This window comes from Pelobates fuscus, chromosome 9 (genome assembly GCF_036172605.1).
Source record: "Pelobates fuscus isolate aPelFus1 chromosome 9, aPelFus1.pri, whole genome shotgun sequence".
Classification (NCBI taxonomy): Eukaryota; Metazoa; Chordata; class Amphibia; order Anura; family Pelobatidae; genus Pelobates; species Pelobates fuscus.
This window is the reverse complement of record NC_086325.1, coordinates 68509363-68534252: the sequence shown is the minus strand read 5'-3', so window position 1 is coordinate 68534252 and position 24890 is coordinate 68509363. Positions and strand designations below refer to the sequence as shown.

The 24890-nt window shown below is 42.9% G+C and overlaps 1 protein-coding gene across 1 annotated transcript in view; it reads left to right on the top strand.

Moving 5' to 3' along the window:
- Positions 1-24890, top strand: part of DOCK11 (dedicator of cytokinesis 11) — a 293614-nt gene that overhangs the window by 61164 nt on the left and 207560 nt on the right. Inside the window, exons 13-16 of the mRNA XM_063432045.1 lie at positions 15041-15163; positions 15969-16051; positions 17316-17438; positions 19065-19141. Of these exons, the coding sequence (XP_063288115.1) occupies positions 15041-15163; positions 15969-16051; positions 17316-17438; positions 19065-19141 (406 nt within the window). The remainder of the gene's footprint in view (positions 1-15040; positions 15164-15968; positions 16052-17315; positions 17439-19064; positions 19142-24890) is intronic.

Below are 24890 nucleotides of genomic sequence, written 5' to 3'. Positions count from 1 at the left end.
GTTATTGCGCCAGAGTTATTGACAATATATGAGCAGCACTCTGTCCCTACCAACGCACAAACGCCTCCTTTGGCGGCCAAGACATAATCTAATGCCAGTCTATTTTGCAACACCACTGCTCTCATTTGTACCTGCTCTTGGGATAGTTTGTTAATAGCATCCACGGTTGCATCTAAAGCTTCATCCACTAGCTTTTTTAAAGCTTCTATTCGAGTTAATGACCAATATACTCCCCAGCCGGGAAATACAATTCCAGAATTAGCTTCATGTTCTCCGATAAATGAACTCCACCGTTTATTTCTAATAATGCCTTCTGGAAAGCTATTTCTATGCCTTATGGCGGGGATGATTGATCCAATGTAACATTCTCCTTCCCATTGACTAGGTAACCATCTATAGGCCCAATTACCACACAGAAAATACACACCTCTGGGAAGGACACTGTAACTATTATCTGGGGCCCCACTAAAACAAGTGTCCAGGAGTATAGAAATAAAGGGAAAGCTCAGTCTTTTTATTGCACCATGAGAGGTCATACTTATTACTCTCACCACTGGGCTGGCGTCTTTGACAGTCATTGCCCAATGTTGTTCATTACCATAGCCCTTTACCCAGGCAGATGTACAGTTAGAATATCCCATTTTAGTGGCATTGCCTCCGTTGTTATGTGAACTGATACAAATAGCACCTTCCTGGGGGCGGTTTATAATATGCAATCTGTCCAATGATTGTGGCTTTCCTTCTTCTCGGTACCAGCCGAATCCTGTATTATTATATTGTTTTAACTCCTCCAATGTCCATGGAACACCAACATATGGGTAACTGCTCTCCTCGCTGAATGATATGGCCCCACAAATCCAGCAATCCGTGCTGTTTGACACTCTCGAATAACTTGCTAATAGATTCAGGTATGAGTTGGAGGACCAGGGATCCGACTTGTCTATATAGGCACCAATCTGTTGGAAGGAAAGAAAATAGGGTGAGTACCTCCACTTAGTAATACAACTTTAGTGTCACCAGGTCCATTGGACAGTATTTCTCCCTTCTGTTTGACCTGCTCACCTGCTCGTGGTAGCACCCATACTTTGGAACCTGTCTGTAAGGTATTGCTTTCCTCCCATGTCACTAATACTTTCCGTGGGATCCAAATGGATACCACGCCTAATACAGTGTGTGAGAAAATCTGGCCTGGACACCCCCTGGTCAATGGGATTTCCCACAAATCTGATAACACATTTACCATCCCTGTGGTCAACCATTTATCATCTCTTAGCTCCTCTGTTAGGGCGAAGGTCACTTCAGTCCCTTCTGGTAATATCCCACCCATGGGAAGTATGTATGTCATCCATTCATCACCCTGTACAATCTCAACTAGGTTCTGGCTGACCACTTTAAATTTGTTCTTCCCCACCTGTTGGGGGAAAGATCCCTTAAACCTTAATCGAACTGACACAGTTGGTGTCCCTACCTGTCCAGTCAATCTTTCATATGGTGAAAACTGTCCTATTGGTCTACTATTTAGTATCATAACTGCCTGCGTGATCACCCGGTCCCACCCCCTCAATGTCCTACTTGGGGATAGCTTCCGAATCTGTTCTTTTAAAAGCCCATTGCACCTTTCAATCAACCCCGAAGCTTGAGGATGATAGGGGATGTGGAAGATCCACTTAATCCCTGAGTCATTTGCCCACTGCTGTACGAGCTGTCCAGTGAAGTGGGTTCCATTGTCTGTCTGAATCTCAGATGGCAGTCCATAAGCAATCACAAGAGTCTGTAGCATCTGAAGTGTTGAGGCCTGGTTTGCATGTTTGCAGGGTAATACTTTCAGAATTCCGGAAAAGGTGTCTACAGCAGTACAACAATACATCAGCCCCCCTCTTCCTTTAGGCATGGGACCAATGTAGTCCATCTGCCAGATCTGTCCTGCTATTGTTCCTTTATTTAAATGTCCACGGGCTTGCTTCGTGAGGGGCCATTTCTTCACCTCGTTGCAGGTCTCGCATACTTCTTGAGCTTGGACAATCATCTGGAGAGTTATTGGTAGTCCTCGGGCTCGTGCCCACTCTAGCGTAGCTGCTTTTCCTCTATGACCCGCGGTCTCATGGGCCCAGTCTGCCATTCTAAGTAATACTGGATCAACAGGTTCTGGTGTTATTTTTGCTTCTCGTATTCGGGTCAATTCATCGGCTATCTTATTCGCGTTCTCTTCTCCAGTACTGTCTTTCACATGGGCATTAACATGTCCGAGGTGTATTAATCTTGATTGGGCTGTTTTCCATATATTTTCCCATAAATCTTCTCCTCCCCATACTGTCTTGCCATGTATTTGCCACCTGTTGTTTCTCCATGTAGGCATCCATGTAACACAAGCCTTGTACACAGCCCAGCTATCTGTATAGATGTAGAGCTCTGGATCTGTGGTTTCTTCCATCAGTATGACTATGGCAGTCAATTCAGCATATTGACTAGATCCTCCTATTCCCTTCTCTTGAATCACAATTTGTTGCTGAGGGTTGTAAGCTACTGCAGTCCAATGTCGTCCTTTGTGGGTCATGATTGCAGACCCATCTGTGAACCATGCGTTTTTCTTTTGTTCTTCACCCAGTTCTCCAAATGAAGGAGCTGTCTTGATGGGTGAGGGCTGTAAAATTGGGACTTCTTGTACATTGGGATGTGAAAGTGTATCATATGTCACTAACCCAGTAAGGAGTTTGGTCAGTTCCTTCACTTCACCTGCTTGGATCCCTCCTCTTTCCTGCAGGTACCACTTCCATTTTAATAATGTCTGACTTTGTGCCACTGTTGTCTTTGCAGATAATCCTTCATCTCGTACCCATCCTGCTATTGGTAAATCTGTTTTCACGGATACTATGCTTTTCTCAGTCATTGTCTCCACATGCTGCAGTGCGAGGTATGCTGCCAGAAGATTCTTCTCCAAAGGTGTGTACCTTTGCTGAGCCCCAGTCAATTGCTTGGACCAAAACCCAATTGGTACTGCCCGCTTGCCTTTGTCTTCACTCGGTTGCCATAGTCCCCATGATGCTACGTTGTCGTTCACCATCACATCCAATATGAACGGAGCTCCAATTTGAATCGGGCCCAAGCCCTGATGCTGTAATACTGCTTCCTTTGCTGCTTGGAATGCTGTAGCTTGATCAATTCCCCATACAAATGCTGATTTCTTTCTGGTAACATTGTATATGGGGCGTAGCAGCAATCCTAGATGCGGTATAAATGCTCTCCAGTAACCAACTGCACCTAAAAACTTTTGGGCTTCTGTTAGCGTCTTAGGTTCTGGAGAATTCTGGATAGTATCCAGCACAGGCTGAGGTATCTTCCGAACAGGCCCGGACCACATCATTCCTAGGAATTTAACTTCTTGGGTTGGACCTTGAATTTTGTCTTTATTTATTGCCCATCCCCGTCCAGTCATGTAATTCACTAGAACAGGTAATGCTTCTTTCACTTCCTCTTTAGATCCAGAGATCATGATGTCATCAATGTAGTGAAATACTGGAAGATGTAGAGTGAGGTGGCTTAAATCCCGTGCAACTAGTCCATGGCAAATCGTAGGTGAGTGTATATATCCCTGGGGCACAACTTGGAAGGTATATTGGCGTCCTTCCCAAGTGAAAGCAAATTGATCTTGCGACTCAGGTGCAATAGGAATTGAAAAGAACGCATTAGCTAAATCTATTACCGCATGCCACTCCCCGGCCTGTTTGGCAATGTTTCCCACAATGGTTATAATATCAGGGACAGCAGCACTCAATGGTGGTGCTACCTTGTTGAGTCCCCGGTAATCCACCGTCATTCGCCATGAACCATCCATCTTCTTTACAGGGAATACTGGAGCATTGAACGGACTGACAGCTGGACGAATTACACCTGACTGTAAAAGCTTGTCGATAGTCTCACTAATTTCTTGACATCCTCCGGGCAAACGGTATTGCTTCAGTCTTACCGGGTTGCATGGAGGAGGAACAATGACAGGTGTCCAATTTGCATTCCCTCGCACAATGTCTTTTACTGGTCTGAGATAGTATGGCTTATGAGGGAATCCAAACGTGAACACCCCCCACTGTGTCTCAATACTCTGCCCTAGTAACACATCTATTCCCAAGATATTGTCTGGCAATTCTGAAATCAAAACTTTAGCACTGAATCTTGGTCCTTTGTTAATTGACATAGCCACAACAGTTTGTACTGCTTTGGTAATTCTACCTCCTAAACCTTCTATTCTCACACAGGGTCCTGATAGCCTTGATGGATTACCATGCAGTACTGTGACTTCTGCTCCTGTGTCAACTAAAGCTAAAATCTTTGTTGGTCCTGGTCTTGTCCCCCACCACACAGTCAAAGGTACATAAGGGCGTCGGTCCCCGGCGGTTAAAGGGGAAACATGTACCGCCGGAGGCCCACCATTCTGTCATTGTACTACAGCACTGTCCCAATCCATCAAATCATGTGTCATCAGATCTTTTACAGGATACAAGGATCTGACTTTACCATCACTCTCTGGCAGTGCTTGTTTCTCACTAGATGTAGTATGAGAGTAAGTCCTAGCACGATATTCTGTTGGAAACAGTGAGGACATATGTGGGTATGAATGTGGGGGGGTGTTATCTTGGGCTTGAAGTGAGGGTGGGGGCACAGCATAAGGAGCACAATGTTGGAATAGAGGTATGGACAGAGGAGGTGTGTCTGTAGGCATGAGAGGAGTGTTTTTTAAATAACTAGGGGGAGGAGACTTTGGGACAAATGGGGCAGAGGGCATGGTATTGTCTGCCTGATCCTTGCATGCCAAATGCACCTGTACCTTTTTATTAGACTCTTTTTTTAGTTCTAACCATTTTTCAAACATGGCAGGTGTTGAAATTCCATTAATTTGTTCTCTAGGTACACCAGCCTCAATCAAATCATTCCACATTTGAAAACGATTAACTCTCAGCCTTGTTTTATTCCTAAACTTTCCCTGATTTTTTCCCTCTATTGGTTCCACCATCTCCTCCCTTGTCCTGTTAGCGGCAAAAACACCTTTCCTAGGGTTAGATTCTGACTCTAATTCCCCAATTTCAGCTAAATAAGTGGTGAGCTGATGTACCTTTACATTATTCCCCAAACTGCCCAGCAAAGACAATAAAGATGCCTTCATTTCCTGGGGTGCACTTTTTAAAAACCGAGACCGCATGCTGGCTGTGAATTCCTCCATGTCTGGACCTTCCCAGTTATCCTTGTTTAATCCCACCACACAACCCATAACTCTAATGCGGGTAATAGCATCCCTCGGTTTTGACCAGGGTAAAATGGGCTCAATGTCATTGCTAGATGGGAAGGCCACAATTATGGCATGCCGCACCATATCAAATAATGAAAAATTACCTCCAATCTCCCTCACCCTCCGTAATACCTGCATGAGCTGTGGATGCAGCGTCAGCTGCCCCATACATAATGCTTCCCTTGCATTCAACTGCACACTGTCAGCTCCTCCATCCCACATGCGCAATAACCATTCTCCCACATTTTCACCAACTTCATGCTTATACACCTTTGCCAGCTCCATGAGCTCTGTTTGTGTGTAACTTTTTACCACTTCATTCATCTCTTCATGTACACCATTTCTCAAACCATGCGCTCTATCTTGTAGTCTCCTTTTCCGCTGCTGTGTAATGATAGGACGGGCTTGTCGCCTGTCCACATCATTATCATCATCAGAAAAGGATACATACTCATCATCAGATGACTGTAGCGGTGCTTCAGGATCCCATATGGGGTTTGCAACCATTGCTCGCACTTTACTTACAGGCACTGGCTTTTTTCCTTTCTGTGACCTCCTGCGGTTAATCTTGCTTACCACTAAAGTAGTACACTTTTCTTCTAGGGCAGCCACCTGGCATGCATTACTACGCATACATTCTTTAGTCATAACTAATAAATCTTTTACATCCTGCAACTCTTTCTCGAGCGCTTTATTTCTTTGCACCTCGCGGCTAAGGGCCTGCACAACTATCCACCCTGTGGTGGCAGCGGCTTTCCGCACTTTTTTGGAGTATACTCCCAGGTCTAACCGTAATGCTTGAACACCAAGTTCAGTACCAGCATCAGGATAGACAGGAGCTGCATACTTGATCAGCTCCTCAGCAATGGGTTTCCAGTTTTCTAAACTGGCCCACAATGGAATTGTCCCATACTTAGACGCCTCCTTCCCTCCTGCTCTATTACTTTTTTTAAACAGAGTAAGCATCTTTACTCTCAGGGGGAACACAAAAATGCAAATATACCAATCAAAGACAATGCTTGTTAACTATATCTCTTTTCACTGTGCAACGTGACTGTGCTATAGGCTTATTCAATCTATACACACATTCAAATATTCTATATTTAGTGATTGTGCAGTATCCTGTTCACAGCGCCAGTTGTAATGGTAAATTAAGTAATTTCTTTATATTTATGAAGTTCTGAATTTCATAAATATGAAATAATACCACAAATAAAATAATAAAAGGTATACTGGTCAATCACATAAATATTAGTGAATATCTTGAATGAACAGACAAGAGGCAAAGTTTTGATGAAAGTATAAACAAAACTTTACTGGGAATACAATTATCAAGCACACAAAAAAACAAATACTTTTAAAAAACACACACTGCTATAAACAATACATTCAGGTAAGAAATCTACTTAGCTCTATTCATGGAGATTCAGCAGCTTACACAGGATAATTGAATCAGCATAACACACAGAACAATGAGGTGAGTTCCTTGCCACATGTTAAATGGATTTACATGGGCACCTCTAAAGACACCTGGCTTCTTCCGACCCAGTCATGAAACTGCTCTCAGGTTTCTGGTAACCCCTTGAATAACCTCCCATCTAGTATCCGCCCACAGAGGTAACATAACCAATACCTAATGGTCATCTCTAGGAGGCGGATACTACATGTGGTCATTTGTGAAAGGAAGTGACTTAAGAATTCTCAATACCTTCCTAAAGCACATGTCTCATTGACTATGCGGCAGCCATCTTTATTCACTCGACGTCACAGTGCTCACTAGGCCACCTATAGGTCACTTCCTCCCTAAAGCACATGTCTCATTGACTATGCGGCAGCCATCTTTATTCACTCGACGTCACAGTGCTCACTACACCCCCTATAGGTATCATACGTTATTGCACATGAATGGGAACACAATAATAGAACATTTATCATTGCCCATAACCAATACATACATTGTCAGTGAAAACGCACAGCCAACTGCGACATACACTGTCAGAAAAGACTAAATCCTGAAATACACTGTCAGAAAAACACAGCAGTCTGTGAAGTGCACTGACGGCAAAGCTCAAAACATCTGTCATACACACTGTTAGTAAAACGAAATCTGTGATAAACAGCGTCAGTCAGACACACAGCAAAACTGCACATACATGGTAGAAAAACAAAATCTAGACATGCGCTGTCAGTAAAACATACAGCGATCTGAGAAATACACTGTCAGCAAAAAAACCACAGAGCAAATTACAGCAAACTGTGTATATATGCCAAACACCCATCAATCTCAGGAAGAATATGCCAAAAAGCCCATGTCACCTAAACGCAGTAATCTGAACATATACACAAAGGAGAGCTGGCAATCAGAGAAGATGAGAGAACTGGCATGACAGTGAGGAGAGGGGTCGGGGGGGCGAGCGGAAGCAATTGCCCTCCCCTCCCCCGGCGGACACATGCAGTCCGTGGATTGAGCCGGCCGAGGTAGGCAGCCACGTGTAGAGGCTCCGGTCGGCGGTATCCTAATACCGCGACCGGAGGTGAAGCAAACCACAGGAGGGGCGGCGAATTGCTCCCTCCTCCCCCGACGGGCATGAGGTCCGCGGGTAAAGCCTCCGGTCGGCGGTATCATAATACCGCGACCGGAGGAGGAGCAAACCACGGGAGAGGCAGCGAAATGCTCCCTCCTCCCCCGGCGGGCATGCGGTCCGCGGTAAGCGGACGGCCACGTGTAAAGCCTCCGATCGGCGGTAACAGAACACCGCGACCAGAGGAGAAGGAAACACAAGTGGGGCAGCGTAATGCTCCCTCTTCCCCCTGCGGACATGCGGTCCGCGGGTAAAGCCGGCGGCAGGCGGCCACGTGTAAAGCCTCCGGCCGGCGGGTGTGAGAAAAAACAGAGCACCCCGCGACCGGAGGAATGAGGTCCAGGGGGACAGAGAAGGCAAAATAAAAGGGGACAGAGAAGGATAAACATCCCAGGAAGATGAGGAGAGAACAAATAAAGACAAACTCCCCACAAAACCCAGAGCAATAGGCAGGGGTGAATAAATTGAAACACACAAAGAAGTCCCCAAATAAAAATAGGTGAAACACTGAAAATATAATTAAAATCCCAAAGCCACCCACTAATGTTAGCAGGAGGCAGTGGTACTCTGACCTGTACTGATGCGGAGCAGCAAAGAAAGAGGAAATGATGCATGGGGAGGGGAGTTTTATAGTACCTAACTTTTTTCTGATTGGTTGTTTTCTGTGCTGCTGTGGAGTTCTAGTAAAGAGAGACTTAAGCAAATACGAAGCCTCCTGTCATGTTATAAAATTGTATTTAGCATAGATAAACATGGTCTTGGTAAAAATGTAATGATTGCTTTCCTTTTTGACAAAACACTAACTATTTAATGAACAATGTGAATCCTTAGGTCTAGACTCATCCAATATGCCAACTGAGCATTTACATTTTCAAAAAATTCCAAATTTGAACTTGGACTGCAAACTCCAACACTTGTATCTGTGAAGTCTAAAGGGTATTAATCTAGAGACCTGTTTGTTAAGATCTTGTTTCTAGTAATTGGTTTAGGTAACTAAAACCGTGGGGGAATGGGTTAAATAAAACTTTGCATATTCACAACCAAGTTGTGATAACGCTTAGCCCATACTGACCTGGTAGCTAGTAGTTTTAGGATGATACCGTGCTAAATTTGTTTGGGTTTTTTCAGTAAAGTATGAATTTCAAATGACAAATTTAAGGTCAAAATAGCCAAACTTTCAAATTTCTCTAAGTCAGCTAATCTTCCAGTTCTGCAACTTTGGCCTGAAATTTAAAATTAACTTTGAATTCACAATCTTGTGATTTACCCTGTTAGCATTGCACACAACATAGGTTAAGTTGCCGTGGGATCCTGGTCCTTTGATTTTCATCTGCTAATGCCGAGGCAGTTGTAGCTATCTTTACTTGAGTGACTATGACAGTTGATAGATGGGTGTCAGGGTACCTGTGGTCTCTACCTCCGAAAGAGGTAGGCGTATATGGATGTATTTTTGAATGGCCTATCTGATGTAATCCTTGATGAGGTTGCTACCAGAGAACTCCCTGAGAATTTAGAGGATTTAATTTCGTTCATCCAGACGGTCTGATGGCTTCCTTCCCCGCGGTCTATCCGGTCATGCTAGGCCGGCCGCGAGGGAGTGACTGCCTTTTACAGCATCTAGGCAGGAAGTAGTCATCAGGACACTCCTCCGGAACGACCTGTCAGTCAATTGCTGCAGGACCAATCAGGACGCCTCGGAGGCGTGGTTACTGCTCTGAACAGGGTATTTAACAGAGCTTCTTTCATTAGCTCATTGCCCTGTCGCGGTTCTAGCTTGTTCTAGTCACTCAGTGCTTGTGTATTCTATTATCCCTTTTGGTTTTGACACGGCTTGTTTACCTTACTCTGCTTATCTCTGTTACCCTTGATTCGGCTTGTCTCTCGCTTACCTGTCTTTTGTTACCCTCGACCTCGGCTTGTCTTTGACCATTCTATACTGTACTACTTACGTTAGTCCGGCCATTCTAAGGTCCGGTATACGTATCTGGCTACTGTTTGTACTCTGCATGTTGGATCCCTGTCCCGATCCTGACATTACGACAGGGCCAATGGATCCTGCAAGTACAAACAGTCAGCTGGCTGCTCCTGATCCTAGGTTTGAAGCCATGGATCACAGAATGGATCAGATGGCGCTTGCGCTACAGGCTCTATTAGCTTGTGCCAATAACCCACCAGAGGAGATACGTAATACCCCTGTTTCTCCTGTCGGTTCAGGTCTAGAGGTAGCCACAGTGGGTGCTTCTTCTCACATTACCCCCCCCAGTACGCTATGGTGGGGCTCCTGAGAAGTGTCGTGGTTTTTTAAACCAAATTAGTATCCACTTTGAATTGCAACCTCGCTCTTATCCTACAGATAGGGCAAAAGTAGGATTTATTATCACCCTACTCATTGAGAAAGCTCTGAGATGGGCCAACCCACTATGGGAGAACGATAATCCATTAGTTTATAACTATAACGCATTTGTAGCTGCTTTTAGAAGAACATTTGACCCTCCAGGTAGAAAGGTTAATGCAGCCAGATTACTGTTGCGCCTGAGACAGGAGAACCAAACACTGGTGGATTATGCACTAGAGTTCAGGTCTCTGGCGGCAGAAATCAAGTGGAATGAGCAGGCGTATATGGATGTATTTTTGAATGGCCTATCTGATGTAATCCTTGATGAGGTTGCTACCAGAGAACTCCCTGAGAATTTAGAGGATTTAATTTCGTTCATCTCTCGTATAGATGAACGTCTAAGAGAGAGACAGAACACTCGAGAGAGGAACCAGAGACCTTCTTTTAGGTTAGCTTCCGCTGTTCCAAGTCCTGACTCCACGATATCTTTGCTTACTGAACCTATGCAGATAGGGTATACCCGCCTCTCTGAGGAGGAAAGACGACACAGGAGAAGAGAGGGTTTGTGTATGTATTGTGGAGCCAAGGGTCATTTACTCTCGAACTGTTCTAACCGCCCGGGAAACGCTCGCGCCTAAGTCTCTCTAGAGGACAGGCCTTGGGTGTTTCTATTTTGTCCTCTACTCCTGATTATAAAGATCACAGGCTTCTGCTACCAGTTTCCTTAACTTGGGGGAAGGAAGTAGTAAGGGCTATGGCATTGATAGATTCCGGTGCTGCTGAGAATTTTATCGACCAAGCCTTTGCTAGTAAGAACAATTTCCCATCCCAGCTAAGGGAGACACCTTTGGCCGTTGAGGCCATAGATGGTAGACCACTACTAGACCCTGTTATCTTTCGTGAGACCATACCCATTAATTTAAATGTTGGTATCCTACACGTGGAGAATTTATCTCTTCTGCTCATTTCGTCTCCTTCCGTTCCCATAGTTCTGGGGTACCCATGGTTGAAAAAACATAACCCTATTATCGATTGGGAGTTAGGAGAGATACTCTCGTGGGGCCAGGGCTGCCAGGATCGGTGTTTGTGCAAGGTTTCTCCATTAGCTAATATTAACATACCGGAGAATCCTACTCAGTCCACAGAAAGACAAATACCAGACCTTTACCTAGACTTAAGGGCAGTGTTTGACAAGAAGAATGCCGATTCTTTGCCTCCACACAGGTCATTTGACTGTAAGATTAAGCTTCTACCCGGCACTATGCCTCCGAGGGGCCATGTATATCCTTTGTCTGTTCAGGAAAACTCGGTTCTAGAGGAGTATATTCGGGAGAATTTAGAAAAGGGATTCATCAGGAGGTCTTCTTCTCCGGCCGGGGCTGGGTTCTTTTTCATTAAGAAGAAGGATGGCACGCTGAGACCTTGTATCGATTACCGAGGCTTGAATAAAATAACTGTCAGAAATGCCTATCCTATCCCACTTATTACCGAGTTATTTGATCGTCTTAAGGGCTCCAAAATATTCACCAAGTTAGATCTCAGAGGGGCTTACAATTTGGTGAGAATCCAGCAAGGTCACGAGTGGATGACGGCATTCAATACCCGGTATGGCCATTACGAATACACTGTTATGCCATTTGGACTATGCAATGCTCCTGCAGTATTTCAAGATTTGATTAATGAGGTACTTAGGGAGTTTCAGCATGATTGTGTTATTGTTTACCTGGACGACATACTAATACACTCTAAGGAGATTGAGACTCACCATAGACAGGTCAGAAAGGTATTACACAAGCTGCTGCAACATGGTCTATATTGCAAATTGGAGAAGTGCAGTTTTGATCAGTCTCAGGTAGACTTTCTTGGATACGTGATTTCTGGGGAAGGTTTTAAAATGGATCCTGTAAAACTTCAATCTATTTTAGACTGGCCCTTGCCCAAAGGACTCAAGGCTATCCAAAGGTTTATTGGTTTTTCCAACTACTATAGGCGCTTCATTAAAGGATACTCCTCTATCATTGCGCCTATTACCAATATGACCAAACAAGGGGCTGATACTAAGTTCTGGTCTAAGGAGGCTCTGGGTGCTTTCAAGACTCTCAAGGAACTTTTTGCCTCGGCTCCCATTCTAGTCCATCCTGATACGACTCTGCCTTTCTTGCTCGAGGTCGATGCCTCTGAGACAGCAGTTGGGGCTGTTCTGTCTCAAAGGTTAGGGGTGGATAAACCGTTACACCCTTGTGGTTTCTTCTCTAAGAAATTTTCTGGGCCTGAGAGCAGATATGACATCGGGGGAAAGGGAACTGTTAACAGTCATTAAAGCCTTAAAGGAGTGGAGACATTTGTTGGAGGGGACCCTACACCCTATTACGATTTTGACGGACCACAAAAACTTGTCCTATATTGGGGAGGCTAAGCGCTTATCCTCTAGACAAGCTCGTTGGTCCTTATTCCTGACTCACTTCAATTATGTACTGACTTACAGACCTGGTTCTAAAAACTCTAAAGCCGATGCATTATCTCGCCAATATGAACCTTCTACTGTACCTGAACCAGTTCTTTCTTCTATAGTTCCGAAATGCAATATCATTGCTAATACGAATCTCAGGATTCATTCTCCATTATTGGCCGAGATCATTAAGTTGCAACATCTAGCACCTAAACAGACTCCTGCGGGCCGTCATTTCGTAAACTTTTACAGTGTTTACATAATAGCAAGATGGCGGGACATCCTGGTATTCGCAAGACTTACGCGTTGATCTCTAAGGACTTCTGGTGGCCTGCTTTACGGAGGGATATTGAGGAGTTCATCGCTGCATGTGAAGTTTGTACTAAAACCAAACAACCCCATACGCTTCCATGTGGATTCCTGCAACCCTTGGAGGTTCCAGAAAAACCATGGTCCTGTTTGGCCATGGACTTTATTGTCGATCTACCTATCTCTAAAAGACAGACTGTTATCCTCACCGTGGTTGACAGGTTTACTAAGATGGCACACTTCATTCCCCTGCCTAAACTCCCGTCTTCTCCCGAATTGGCAGAGATATTCGCTAAGGAGATTTTTCGCCTACATGGGATACCCTCTCAAATTGTATCGGACAGAGGCTCCCAATTTGTTTCCCGCTTTTGGAGGTCCTTCTGCTCTCAACTTGGTATTAAATTAAACTTTTATTCTGCCTATCATCCTCAGTCTAACGGAGCTGCTGAACGTACCAACCAGAAAATTGAACAATATTTACGATGCTTTGTTTCTGAACACCAGGATGATTGGGTCGGTTTGATTCCTTGGGCGGAGTTTGCACACAACAATCTCGTTTGCGATTCTACTCATTCAAGCCCCTTCTTCATGAATTATGGTTTTCATCCGTCTATTCTTCCTTCGGATTCTCCTTCCCAGGGGGTACCGTCGGTTGATGTTCATGTTGCCAATTTGAGGAAGTTGTGGGATCAAACTCGACAAATCCTTGTGCACAACTCTATGTTGGTCAAGAAACACGCTGATAAACGTAGAAGGGCGGCTCCGGTCTTTGTTCCTGGTGATAGGGTATGGCTGAGCACGAGGAACATCCGTTTAAAAGTGCCCTCCATGAAGTTCGCTCCTCGTTATATTGGACCCTACAGGGTGCTGACCCGTATCAATCCAGTTGCGTATCGTTTAGCTCTTCCTAATACCTTACGCATCCCGAACTCGTTTCACGTTTCATTGCTGAAACCACTCATATGTAACAGATTTTCCTCCACAATAGCCCCTCCTCGCTCCGTTCAGGTGGAGGGTCAGGAGGAGTATGAGGTTAACTCTATTATTGATTCTCGAATCTCCCGGGGGAGAGTACAATATCTGGTTGATTGGAAGGGATATGGTCCTGAGGAGAGGAGTTGGGTACCTCAGGAGGATGTTCATGCTCCCCGTCTCCGCAGGGCGTATCACTCTCGCTTCCCATCTCGTCCCGGTTCATTCCGCCCGGTGGGCGTATCTGAGAGGGGGGGTACTGTCAGGGTACCTGTGGTCTCTACCTCCGAAAGAGGTAGAGACTTAGCTGTTCCTCCATCCAGACGGTCTGATGGCTTCCTTCCCCGCGGTCTATCCGGTCATGCTAGGCCGGCCGCGAGGGAGTGACTTCCTTTTACAGCATCTAGGCAGGAAGTAGTCATCAGGACACTCCTCCGGAACGACCTGTCAGTCAATTGCTGCAGGACCAATCAGGACGCCTCGGAGGCGTGGTTACTGCTCTGAACAGGGTATTTAACAGAGCTTCTTTCATTAGCTCATTGCCCTGTCGCGGTTCTAGCTTGTTCTAGTCACTCAGTGCTTGTGTATTCTATTATCCCTTTTGGTTTTGACCCGGCTTGTTTACCTTACTCTGCTTATCTCTGTTACCCTTGATTCGGCTTGTCTCTCGCTTACCTGTCTTCTGTTACCCTCGACCTCGGCTTGTCTTTGACCATTCTATACTGTACTACTTACGTTAGTCCGGCCATTCTAAGGTCCGGTATACGTATCTGGCTACTGTTTGTACTCTGCGTGTTGGATCCCTGTCCCGATCCTGACAATGGGAGTTCAATAATATTTATCTCTGAAATGAACTCAGAGAGACTCAAAGCAAGATGAACATTAAAACGTGAAACATAACAGAGTAACAGTTCTATTGTGTATACGTAAAAGCCTACGAAGTAGTATGGAAGTATAACGCAATGTCTCCAATAATTTACTGCTTTGCTTAGCATATCTACCCCTGTGTGTTCCTTTGTGAATATTTTTATGTGTGGGTGTAATAAATAAATAAGAGGGTATAACAGTTCAGGTTTATAATATAGGTTCTCTTTTTTTATGTCCTTGGATTTTAGGCAATATTCTCAGTGACAAATCCTCATCCTGAAATCTTCCTGGTGGCACGTGTGGAAAAAGTGTTACAGGGAAACATCACACACTGTGCCGAGCCATACATCAAATCATCAGATCCTGCTAAGGTACATTGTGACTTTCACTATAAATGAGATTCATTTATTCACTTACAGGGTAATTTACTGAAGTTAATTCTCACTTTAGCAAATAACCCTGCAAATGGTAATTTACAAGGAGTTGCTTGATATTCATCAAACATTTGCACAATATATTTCCTAACTTGGTTACCAGCACACCTTGATTATTAATATTTGGCCTGTGAATGTATTTAGACAGGCTGCTCTTTCAGCTAAACACTCTTGAATTACATAGTTGTCTTGATTGAAAATGGCCTAAAGACCCTATTTTATGGTGTTGGTCCAAAAGAAGGCAAAATACCCAATTGTAGCTATTTTCAATTATGCCACAAAGAGAGAACAACATCCTACTTGACTCCATAATGGCAATCAGATTTCTCCTTGGATCAACAACCTGTTTACATACATATCAATGAATATTCTGTTCATGCAGAAAAGTATCCAAGTCTTTTTTTTTTTTTTTTAAATATGTGTAGAATCTGATAAGACAACCTCTTTAGGCAGAGAATTCCAAATCTTTATTGTTCTGACTGTAAAGAACCTTATGATCTGCTGTAAGTGATAACACCTTTCTTCTAGTCTCATTAAAACCATTAAAGTAGGATTTATGAAGTAGTCAGGGAATTGAAAATTTTACGTGAAACAAGTAGCTGAATTGGAGAAAACATCTGAATTTGAGAATTTTTCCAGTATTCTAATTTAGCCTAAAATTGTTAATTCTCCACAATAGTCCTGTTTAGTAAGCATGTTGATGTTCGATTTCATTATAATATTACCAACTGTCCATTCTCAGACTGCTCAGAAAGTTCACAAGATGGCTAAACAGGTGTGCGGCCGACTGGGTCAATACAGGATGCCGTTCGTTTGGGCAGCAAGGTACTAAAAACCCTCGTTGTTTAATCAACTGGTTTAGAAATCTGTGTTTAGAAAGCAAATGTCTTGTAATTTAAACTATTTGTGTCAATTGGTTGTAGTTCAACTACCATTTTCTTTCTTAAGTTATTACCATGGAAACTTAGCAACATTTTCCTTCCATTGACATTTTTAAGACATGTTTCTACTTACACTGTCCAGATTTTTGGCTTTGGGGAGTCACACATTCCTCAGCATAAAGTATCCTAACTTCTGCTCTTTTTCATTTACTTCCATGCCAGTATGCAACATAAATCACTCTAATTTAGCACAAAAAAATGAAATGTGACGAACTGACAACCGCACTGTAAAATCTAGGCCAAGACAAACAAGCAGGAAAATAGCTGTATTGGACAATTCAAGCTTTTTGGCCTAAATTATTCTATGTGATTGTCAGTTCACAGTTCAGTTAATGTATGAACTACAAAATAAGACAATTTCACACGGACACAATAGAAGGAGTCCATCAAGTTGTTTAATGCCTTCAACGTAAGAACACATAGAAAGTATACATGCAGCGCTCTGTGCACATAGACACTTACACATAGATTAATCCAAATAATCATGCAATGCAGTGCTATAGCTTATTTTCCCTGAATGAAGACATATGCAGACTGTCGGTTGGATTATCTTTGCAGAGTAAGAGTTTAATAATTTTCTTACTTAATAGTAAGCAGAGTAAACCCTGTCTGTACTAAGATAATCCAGCCCTATATGTTAGCCAATTGTTTACCTGAAAAAAAAAATATTATCTTGTCTATCAATAAAATGGAACGCAGAACTGAAATAAGAGCAAATTCATAGTGTTCAAAAACTAAACTTCTAAACTGCTATTAGTGTTCCCTCTAACAGGACATAGACCAGCAGTGAGACTGTTTAGAAGAATATTTATAATGACCACATTCCACAGATTGCTATAGCTATCATTCGGATTCATACTGCAGGGTGTGATTGTCACAAGTGTTTCACTTAACATTTTCTGTGCAAAATCCTTAAAAGGAATTCTACGTAAGGCTGATCTCAAGCCATTTGTGAATAATCTCTTTGATGGAGTAAAGTCTGATCCTGTTCTGGAAGGGTAGACCCGTTTGTGACTTTAAATGTTTTAATGCAGTTATTAAGCAATCTGACTTAATAAATAAGCAAAACCATCTGTTGTCTCTTCTAAAGTCATTTGATAATAAAATAAATTCATTATTTTGTAAAATTATACGACTTTTCATTTCAGGACATTATTCAGGGACACTCAAGGAACACTGGATACTGAAGGGAAATTCTCTCCTTTATACAGACAAGATAGCAGCAAAATCTCCAATGAGGATCTCCTAAAACTACTGGCTGAATACAGAAAGTATGTTTTCTGTATTCATAGTAAATGCCAAAAATGTGTTGTTTTTTTCCACAGAAAGAAACTGATTTAGTCATTGTATTCTTTAAAAAAAAAATATATATATATATCTTTTTACTAAACTAGCATTTACCATGTCTGCTTTCCAGGTATTCTGCGTCTATAAAGTTGACTTGACTGGTTTTCTTTTTTTAATGTCAAATCATGATCCTTGTCTACTGTCTTTCACTAATAATTGATTTCCATTGGAACATTTTATATCCCCTTTATATAGTTCATCCATTTCCCCTCACTGGATTCGGCACCCTGTCTGTCATCACAGCATGCGCGTACTCTGAGCTGAATAGGGAAAGAAGGGGATAGGCAGAGAGTTGGAGGGAGAGAGGGAAGGGATTTGTTTAAAAAAAATAGAATCAGTTTGACTGTAGCAAGGGGGGGATGCAAGGAAGGAGGGAGGGAGGACACCTCAAAAGGAACACTGTACTCACTATAACAACGAATTCTACATGAAGTTGTTATAGTGCCTACATTTGTTCCCCTTTCCCAAATTTCTCAGAAGGTCAAATGTTTTATTAATCGAAAGGCTTGGTAGCGTGACTTCAATCCATGCCTCCAAGCCCTCTGGGTATGAGAGCCAGGACTGCATTGACTGGCTCTCATATTCTAACATACCATGACATCATGCGCACATGCACTGTTCGGTCACAGTCTCCCATACAGAATCATTGCATACAATGATTATATATGGTAGAATTGTAGGTGCATTGAGGTGAGCGCCGCGCATGTGCCTACGGTCCCCAATGCTCTTTTATGAGGAGCATTGGATTGGCCAATTATCACGTAACTCTAGGAGGTTATCAACAACGCAGAGGGAGACTCGGTGCTAGAGAAAAGGTGAGCTACTAATCATGTATTTATTGATTTTTATTTACACACGGGGCTGAAATCAGAAGAGGCATCAAGACTGTAGTGTTAGGAATACAGCCTGCAAAGTCTCATTACGTCTGTTGCCAGCCCTTTGTGAGCACTGATGGAGATGTATTTTATGCACAGAATATGTGGCAGACTGGCAGCTTCGAAATTTCAGGTACTTGGACGGTTTCTAAGCTTCACCCTCCTACATTCTATGCTTTCCCCAAAATGCATAGAATGTAGGGGGTGGAGCTTATAAAGTTAGCTGAAAAGAAAGATAATGTGAGGGAATTAAAAGGTATATTTGCAGGGACCATTTGCTTGCACTATAACCACAATAATGAGATTTAATTATACAAAAACCTGTAGTCATTATACTGGTTAGAAAGTATTTTAACAGATTTTTAGTTTTGATTCGTAGGTTTTAATTATGGATTCTGAAACAACCATTTTATGTACTTAAATTGCATGTGCATCACCTATTTAAATGCTTTATAGATCATTTTAAACATTTGATTTTGTTGATATATAAACTAAGCTGTTATTCATTTATAAGCTCATGTTATCTGCTGGAATTTGTTTATTATTATTTGTAGTTGTATGTTTTATGTTTTAAGGTAAAACCTGTAACTCGCTGTTTAGTGCCTATTCCAGTGTTACTACTTTTCCCATAATCAAACATTCTAAAATGATTATTTCTCTCTTTGTTTGGGATAGACCAGAGAAAACAAAACTCCAAGTCATCCCTGGACAGCTGACCGTATCCATAGAATGCGTCCCACTGGAAACTTCAAGTAAGAGTTTGAAATATGCCAAAGAATGTTACCAAAGAATGTTACCAAAGAACGTTACCAAAGAAGTATCCATCAGTCTGGGATCTAGTTGCCCTTTCATGGTTCTGTTTAACCCGGTAGCACATTTTCTCTTCCATTGACCTCTAGTTACAATTTTGGCTAGTGTCTCGTGGTTCCTGTTTTATAGTCCCCTTAAAATATGGCATTAGTTTATCAGCATTGTGATTTCCATACTCCTAGGTGCAGCTTGCCTTTTGACTACTCTTGGATTTCACTCCTATGTATTTTGCTTCCCTAAGGCAGACATGTTGAGCTGGAACACTCTAAGGATCGGTGATATGTGTAATTTCCTATCTTATTTCAATCCAGACTGTTCTAATCTGTCTCAGCAAATTAATCCAATTCTAACACATAGAAAGCAGAAATAATAAGCTAAACCATTTGGAAACATTTTAACCACAAAGTTGCGGTTCTGGCAGTTCTCCAACAAACTTCCATTCCTCTTTGCATCAACTATGTTGTTGATTTGAAGGAATAATGTCATAATTCTTCTTATCATCTATATATAAAATGTATGTTATAATATAGTGTCATGTTATTTTCTTTATTTCATGTACTATGATATATTTTTTTAAAATTCTTTATTTTTATTGTGCAGGTAGGTACATATCAGAGGCAAACGCCACGCCACCGTATATAGATGTAGACAGGTTAGACTGTGGCATGAAAAATTGCACTTTTTTTTTTAACAAGCTTAGTATAAATGATAAGGTTCAGTTGAGTATTTTAATATGAGTGTGTAGCAAGAGTGTGTTACAAGGTTGTAACATGTGTTAAACAGGCTAGGTACAAGCTGTGAAATAGTATCCTGCTCGGCTGTCCTATAATGTAGGCAAGAGAACAACAAAGTTAAGATAGTATCTGGTGTAGCATAATAGCGCCGTTTATATCTTTATAGTGTGTGTTGTGAGGAAAACTTTTGAGGTGAGCCGTGGCAGTATCACTAGTGTTACAGGCTAGGTCGTCTGATTTTGTAGCTTAACAGGTTTAAGCATGCAATCAGTGAGTATGCATTGTAAGGTATAAGACATAGGGAGAGTTCTCATAATGTGTACCCAGGCAAGATCTGTGTGTGGTAGAGAGGGTCATGACCTTTGGGGTCAGCCGATGCCTGCGCTGGAGGCTGCAGGTACTGTTACATAAGATTCCTTGTTGGTCATGATCAGCGACCCGCCAAGTAACTCCTGGTGACGAGAGCAGAGGAGGTATATGGCAGAGAGGTTGCGACTGGGTAAGGAGCAGAGAATGCTCTTCAGGTTAGGTGTTAGTCCCAGGGTCAGTCCGTGCCAGTCAAGTCTTCGCCATTGTATGTAGCTGTATCTGTTAGTCCCAGGTTGAGGCTAGGAAGGGGCCGCAGCAGGATGTCGCCGAATTGCATGGCTGCCGTTGTGGTCTGTGTGCCGTCGTTTGGTGCTTGAGGAAGTGGATAAGGCCTCTCGCCGTCGCATGCCATGGGGCTTTCTCCTCCACTCCGTCTCCCTCAGGGCTACGGCTACTGTGGGGTGGTCGCCACTGACCTTTGGTTTTCTTGGTGTGCGAGGCCGCGTTGCTTGTGGGGTTCGTAGTGGTGTTGACCATCGCCATCTTATGTAAGTGGGGTGCTGTTGCTTCCTCCCGCCTGTGACCGCCCGACAGGAACCGGACTTATATGTTCGTGCTTTTGAGTGTGCCGTGGTGGACCGTGATGACCCCCGATAGTCCAAAGGCGGGGGGGAGGTTCTGCATCTACAGGACTTCGGGACTGGAGGACCGGCTGCGTCCCCAGCCCCGCATCAACTGCATGTCGGGCCTGCCTCGGCTTGTGCCTCCGGAGAGACCATAGTGCCCCAGTCCTGTTCCCACCGGGGGCTCTGCGGGGTGGGTAGGTGTGGAGCCTGTTTAGGTTGGCTGGATAGTGACAAGGAAGGCTTAAAGTCAGCCATTTGGTGGGAGCTCTGGGTGCTTGTGACCTTTCGTCATGGCGGTCAAGCTCCGCCCCCCACAATGATATTTTTAAGGCAATCAGTTGCCTACCTTTCCCACTCCCCCTTTATAACTATATGCACCATAGGTCAGATTGTGAGCTATCTGACCTGATACTCACTATTTTGCAAGTAGCACAGTCTATATGGCAGACCTGTTCATGCATAGTTAACAGATGCCACATTCTTCTGGTTTTGTTTTAATTGTAATGTGATAAAATGTGGTAAAGGTTATAGAAATCTTATTTCTATTTCTTCTGTCTATTCGATGAAATGTGCAGCTGTTTTCATACAAATACTGGTACCACAAATGAACACCATAAACTATCTGCATGGGATGAACCTAATTTGAAAGAATTCACATCTATCTAATTCTATGAGAATTGTAATTTACACAGTATCCCTTTAAATGCACACACCATGTCAATTTTTATATTTATGAATTTGAATATGAAATGTCTAGATTTATTAAGCTCATACTGGCATCTCTCTGGGAATTTAAGTGGTAAAAAAATTAGTTTTTTTTTTAATTCTTCGCTGAAATAGCTATCAAATTAAAACAAAATAGATGTGTAATCAAATATTTGTTGTACTGATATCTCTGTACACAAAAAAAATTAGAACAAAAAAATGCAAGTATAAATATATTTTTTTCTGCAAAGTCTTAAAATATCCCAACATCACAATTTTGGTGATTTGTTCTCTGACCTTTTAGAAAGTTCATAAGATTCCCACATCCGCTTCAATAGGTTTCGGTGAAGAATGTATTTCTAGAAATCCCAAAGCTGAATAAAAAAAATACTTTAAATGAGATATGCTTGTAAATATGTACACTATATATTCCTATCCCTATATTCCTATCACAGGCAATGTTTATTAACTCTTACCCTATTACCCTATTATTATTTTTATATAATTAACATTTTTTATTTTCTGTTTGCATCACAAATATCATCAATTCACAAGTATCATTGTAAGGGATACAGAATTAAGAAAAAAGGGAAGGTGGGGGTACATGTTTAACATTGCAGATTTTCCTAAAACATTGGTTATACAGGTGATTTGTCTGCACGTACATCTCGTACCCACTTGACCAATTTGCCAACTTTGGTGTTTCTGCATTCGGTCTGTATATGACCTTTGGTTTATGGTCGTAGGTATGGTAAATTCCAGTGTAAGAACAGGAAGAACTATATACAAGTGTTATTTACATCCTATGATTCCTATATTTGTATGTTTATGTCTCCAATGATGGCTGTGTTATGAGGGCAGGTCCCTGTGATTATTCTCAGCCGTCTGTAATTCACTGTATGGGGTCTCGTCCTGTGCAGTCAGTAATCTCCTGACTATGCTATTGTTTTCTGATTTTATTGTTTTTAGTGTATTTCCCCGTTCAAGGGGGTTCATGGTTTCTGTTTTGATCCCTTAGTCGGGAATTAGCTAAGTATGTATGCCACAAGGTGTATGAATCCGCACTTATACAGCTCCTGTGACCTTGCGTTCCTGTGAATTTTTCGTAGGCCACGTTTGTGGATACGAGGTTCTGTATTTCTAGCTTAGTTGGGACTGCTGATGATCTCCAATACTTTGCTATGAGTGTCATTGTTGCTATGTTTATGAGGTATATCGTTTTGCGTATGTGTTTTGGGATGTTAGTTGGTAAGATGTGTAGAAGGCATGTTTCTATAGAAGGTGTCATCACCCAACCTGTGCTTTGAGTTATAGTGTTTCCCACCAATTCCCATACCGGCTGTATCTGTGGGAAATTCCACCAAATGTGCAGCATACTACCATCAGGTCCCCCGCATCTCCAGCAGATGCCATCTGTGTTTTTATACATTCGCGCCAGTCTATCTGGCGTGAGGTACCAACGGTACAAAACCTTCCTTGCGGTTTCAATGTGCGACGCACATCTGGTCATTCCCTTATGGGCTGAGAATGCCGAGCTCCATTCCTGAGGTGTAAGGTCTTTCCCTAGATCCTTGTTCCACTCTCTCTGAAAATTCCAGAGCTGCGGTTGTGGTTCTCTAATTAGTAGGTTATAGCACATAGACAGAGATTTACCCTGTTGTCTTGTGTCTAGGCATTTAGATTCAAAGTGGGTCAATTTCGGCTCACCTTGTCCTGGCTGTGTTCCTGTGCCCTCTGGATGCAGGGTGTGATTCATTTGGATATATGAGAATTGGGCCTTGTTCGGTAACACGCATTGCGTTTGTAGGTCATGGAAGCTCTGAACTGCTCCCTTGCGGGTCACTTGGTGGATATGAGTTATGTTGTGTTCTGCCCATAGTTTATAGTTAAATGAAGGGTTAATAGCGTGTAGTGTTTTCAGGGGGGTTGCCGGGGACCAGTTTTGTTGCGAGCATACTCTGTGCCTATTTTTGTCCCATATGGACAACATGAGCCTGGTGGTCGGCAACATCTTGGGTGTGTGGGGTCTCTTATTTTTGGGTGCCCATAGGAGATATGTTAAGTGGGACCCTCCTAGTCTACTGGATTCCAGAGACAGCCACTGAGGAGGTCGCGACAGTTGGTGGCATCCCAAGACATTAGCCAGGTGTGTAGCTCTATGATATTCTTTCACATTGGGGAACCCCAAACCTCCGTCCTCTATTTTTCTAGATAGGAGTTTCCAGGATACCCTGGGTTTTTTATTTAGCCAACCAAACTTAAGTAAAGTCGTCTGCAGTGCTTTGAGGTATCTAGCGGGGACCTGAATTTGCAGCGATCTGAATAGATAAAGTATTTTAGGCAGAATCATCATCTTGACTGCTGCGCACCTGCCCATCCATGATAAGTACTTTCCCTCCCACTTCTTCAGTGTGGTCTCTATTTCTTTAAAAAGTTTTTGGTAGTTCATGGAGAAGAGCGCGTTGTGCGATTTAGTTAGTCTAACACCCAAGAACATAAGGTAGTCTTCCCTCCAGTCATAGTGGAATGCTGATTTCAGTCTGTCTAGTGTGTCCCGCGCCATACCTATCCCCATTGCTTGTGTCTTGGAGGTATTGAGTTTATAGTATGATTGCATGCTGTAATGTTGGAGTTCGTTTTGAAGGTTCGGGAGCGATATCAGCGGTTGGGATAGTGTTAGTAGGACATCGTCCGCGAAAAGGTTAATCTTGTATTCTCTGTCTCCTATGTTGATACCATGTATGTTTGGGTTGCGTCTGATTGATTCCGCAAGTGGTTCAAGGGCCAATACATATAGAAGCGGCGATAGGGGGCAGCCTTGTCTAGTTCCATTAGTAATGTCAAAAGGCTCCGATTGGAACCCGGACGTCGATACTGCTGCATTTGGATAACTGTATAGGGCTTTGATAGCTTTGAGAAATGTGGGGGGAAATCCAAATTTAGTGAGGGTAGCCTCTAGAAATAGCCAATTTAGCCGATCGAAGGCTTTCTCCGCATCTAATGAGATTATGAGTCCTTGGGTCTTGTCTATTTGTATTGTATGTAAGACGTCTATTACTTTACGTGTGTTGTCCGATCCCTGTCTCCCATGTACAAAGCCTACTTGGTCGTCTGAGATTATAGTGGGGAGGATGTTTTTGAGTCGGTTGGCCAATATTTTCGCGTATATCTTGGCATCTGAGTTTAGGAGAGATATAGGGCGGAAATTTTGGCAGTGTGTTGGTGGTTTGCCCGGTTTCGGGAGGGTGATTATTCTGGCCGCTAAATACTCCGCAGGGAAGCTTCCGGTATGGAGTGCCCTGTTAAAAGCCCTGCAT